Consider the following 3198-nt stretch of genomic DNA (forward strand, 5'->3'; position numbering starts at 1 on the left):
ACCTTTCCATTTGGATCTGTAATCTGATCCCCCCATATTGTGCTATGAGCATTGAAATCTGCACACCACACTACTTTATGTCTGTTTTGTCCTTCTATCTTTAATAGGCTGTCCAAATCCAACCTTTTACATGGATTGTAGTAGTTAATTATAACCACTCCCTCCCCTCTCTCCCACACTTCCACCACTATGTATTCCTGATCATCTCCTTTCTCCAGTACCCTATATGGTATACCTTGCTTGATTAACATAGCACAACCCCCTCCTCCCCCTAGATTTCTATCTTTCCTTGTCATTGTATACCCATATACCACAAAGTCTAAAGTTGGTTTCAACCAAGTTTCCTGAATACACACTACATCCGGTTTTACAACCATTTCTTTAATAAAGTGCTTGAATTCCTGGCTATTGGCCAGTAAGCTCCTTGCATTCCATTGTAAAAGAATCACCATAATTAGTATTAACCAACACATGACACTTCCTGGCTTGACTGATTACTGAGGTTCTCCCTCACTTCCTCCCATGTCAGTCCTACTAACCCTAAATGGTTTACTGCTGCTTTTACCACCAGCTGAATTTTGTCACTTTTTGACTTTACCTCAGCAGTACTATTAATCACTCCTGCAATGAATGTTACTAGAGCCATTTTGTCTACATGAATCCTGTCATTTGTTCTTTGTTGCATCTCTCGTATCCCTATTGCTCCCTGTTCATTAGGAGCATTATTCTGTTCTCTTGACATTCTTACAGCTTCTGCATAAGTGATCTTTCTTTTCACTCTTATTTCTTGAATTTTAGTCTCCCGTCTCACAACCTCACACCCACTATATGCCACATTATGAGCTCCTCCACAATTGCAGCATTTTGGTTGAACTCCTGTTCCGCACTTTCCATATTCATGATCACCCCCACATCTAGCACATCTCCTCTGCCTTTTACAGTTTTTAGCCACGTGTCCAAACCTTTGACAATTATATCACCTCAATGGCTTTGGCACATACACCCTTACTGGGTAACTCATGAAACCCAGGAACACCTTCCTTGGCACTCTTTCTTCTTCAAATTCAATCAATACTGATTCACTTTCCTTTTTCACTCCCTCCTTTGTCGTTTTCAGTCTTTGAACATTCATTACTTTCCCTCCTTTGATATTCCTCTTGATCTCCTCTATATTTATACTCATTGGTATCCCCGTGATCACTCCTTTACAACCACTGTTTTGTGCTCCCACCCTCCCAGTGTATTCCACCTTGCATTTTCCTATCTCTTTTAGCTTGAGTGCTTTCTCAAGTTGTTCCTCATTCGCACATCTTACCAATAAGTTGCCATCATTAAGGACTTTTGCAAATACTATTTCCCCTATCTTATTTGTCAGAGTTGTTGTTAGCACAAACGGGTTAATTTTCTTCATATGTCCCTGAGCCTTCTCATTAAACCTAATTATGACAACACCTCCTCTCTGAGCTTGTTCATCTTCCTCACTTTCAGAGCTTTCTCCACCATCATTTCTTATTCTTTTATTCCCTTTGTCTTGGTTTTTATTCATCCGACCCCTCACTACCTCCTCATTCCCTTTATTTCTCCCTTCACAATAATCCACCTCTCCCCAGCTGCCTACCTCTGGTCCCAAGTCTCTATCCCTCTCCTTCTCCACTTTCTTTCCCTCAACCCCGCCTCTTATCTTGTCCGCCATTACCGGACCCACACGGCCCCCTCCCAGCAATTTCCGTTCCTTCCCCACTCTCTTTCCCTCAACAGGTTCCAAAACACACTCACGCATCAAGCAAAACACAGCCAGCTTCCAGTAGCAGCCCACACTCCAACCACCTCTCCGCACTATGATTCGGTCAGCTGCCCTCAACCCCCTTGAACACAAACGGTTCAAACCCCGCCATGAGGAAAAGCCTCTGGTTCTCGGCCTGTTTTGTATGTCCTGTGGGGATGCAGTGGGGCATTCAGGATTGGTTCAACAACGCTTAAACTCATTGGAGAAAGCAAATCAACCACCGAGAGAGCGACTTATTTACCAAACAAAATCAAAAGCGCGGAAGTAACTGCTTACCCGCCGAAAATAAACGGAAATTATAAAAAAATTCCGACAAAAATCCTTTGTTGAAACCCAATCTAAAATCAAATGATTGCGGATCTATTTGTGGACGAATTCTCTGCATTACTCCATTACTGAAATCCGCCACATCTAATGATTGGGTGTAGCTAATATTGCAGATGTGTCTGGGGATTTCATTGCTCTTCACAGAATGTAACTTAGAAATGCAGCCCTCTTCATGAAAAACTGAGTGGCTCTTAAAAGAGCCTTTGGGTTTTCGGTTTGTTTTGGTAGCACTCTTCACTTGGAGCTGGTGTACTTGGTCACCGCCTTTGTCCCCTCCGACACGGCGTGCTTGGCCAGCTCCCCGGGCAGCAGCAGGCGCACGGCGGTCTGGATCTCCCGGGAGCTGATGGTGGATCGCTTGTTGTAATGGGCTAAGCGGGAAGCCTCGCCAGCGATGCGCTCGAAAATATCGTTCACGAACGAGTTCATGATGCTCATGGCCTTGGAGGAGATGCCGGTGTCGGGATGAACCTGCTTCATCACTTTGTAGATATAGATGGAGTAACTCTCCTTCCTCAGCCTCCTTCGCTTCTTGCCAGACTTGCCTGATGGTTTTGGCAGCGCTTTCTTAGCGCCCTTCTTGGGAGCGGGTTTCTGATCGGGCATTTTTTCTGTCCAGTTCAGAATCAAATAAGCAGAATAATAATCGATGCGCCCTTTAAATAGGAAGCGCTGACGGCGGTATGCTAATCAAGGAATAGAGAATCAGAGCATGTTCATTGGCTGCTTGGAGAGACGCTTCGCCATCGAAATTATTACGGCAAATCCTATATTTGGTAATAAGAGGCAACAAATTAAAACGCTCGCTCTACCAAGCAGAAGCCTCTCCAAGTCTGCGGGCCGGGAACCTTGCCAATCCGTGACGGTTTTCGGTGCAATTTATTGCGGCAGAAGGGATAAGAGGTAGAGGGTTGTGGCTGACGTTAAACAATAGAAAACGTAAAATACAGATGCAGATGAAATAAACTCACATTCAGATGAAAAGTTGAAAGAAAATTTATTATCAAAGTACATATATGTCACCATCAAGAAGCATGATTCATTTTCTTGTGTGGATACTCAATAAATGGATAACAGAATAATAG

At 43.7% G+C, this 3198-nt stretch overlaps 1 protein-coding gene across 1 annotated transcript; it reads right to left on the reverse strand.

The window, feature by feature from the left end:
• Positions 1 to 2347: 2347 nt before the first annotated feature.
• LOC134339066 (histone H2B 1/2-like) lies at positions 2348 to 2756 on the reverse strand. The gene has a single exon (XM_063035352.1). It carries the CDS (start codon positions 2717 to 2719, stop codon positions 2348 to 2350), a length of 372 nt encoding a protein of 123 aa, XP_062891422.1. The 5' UTR covers positions 2720 to 2756.
• Positions 2757 to 3198: the final 442 nt, after the last annotated feature.

This window comes from Mobula hypostoma, chromosome 28 (genome assembly GCF_963921235.1).
Source record: "Mobula hypostoma chromosome 28, sMobHyp1.1, whole genome shotgun sequence".
Classification (NCBI taxonomy): domain Eukaryota; kingdom Metazoa; phylum Chordata; class Chondrichthyes; order Myliobatiformes; family Myliobatidae; genus Mobula; species Mobula hypostoma.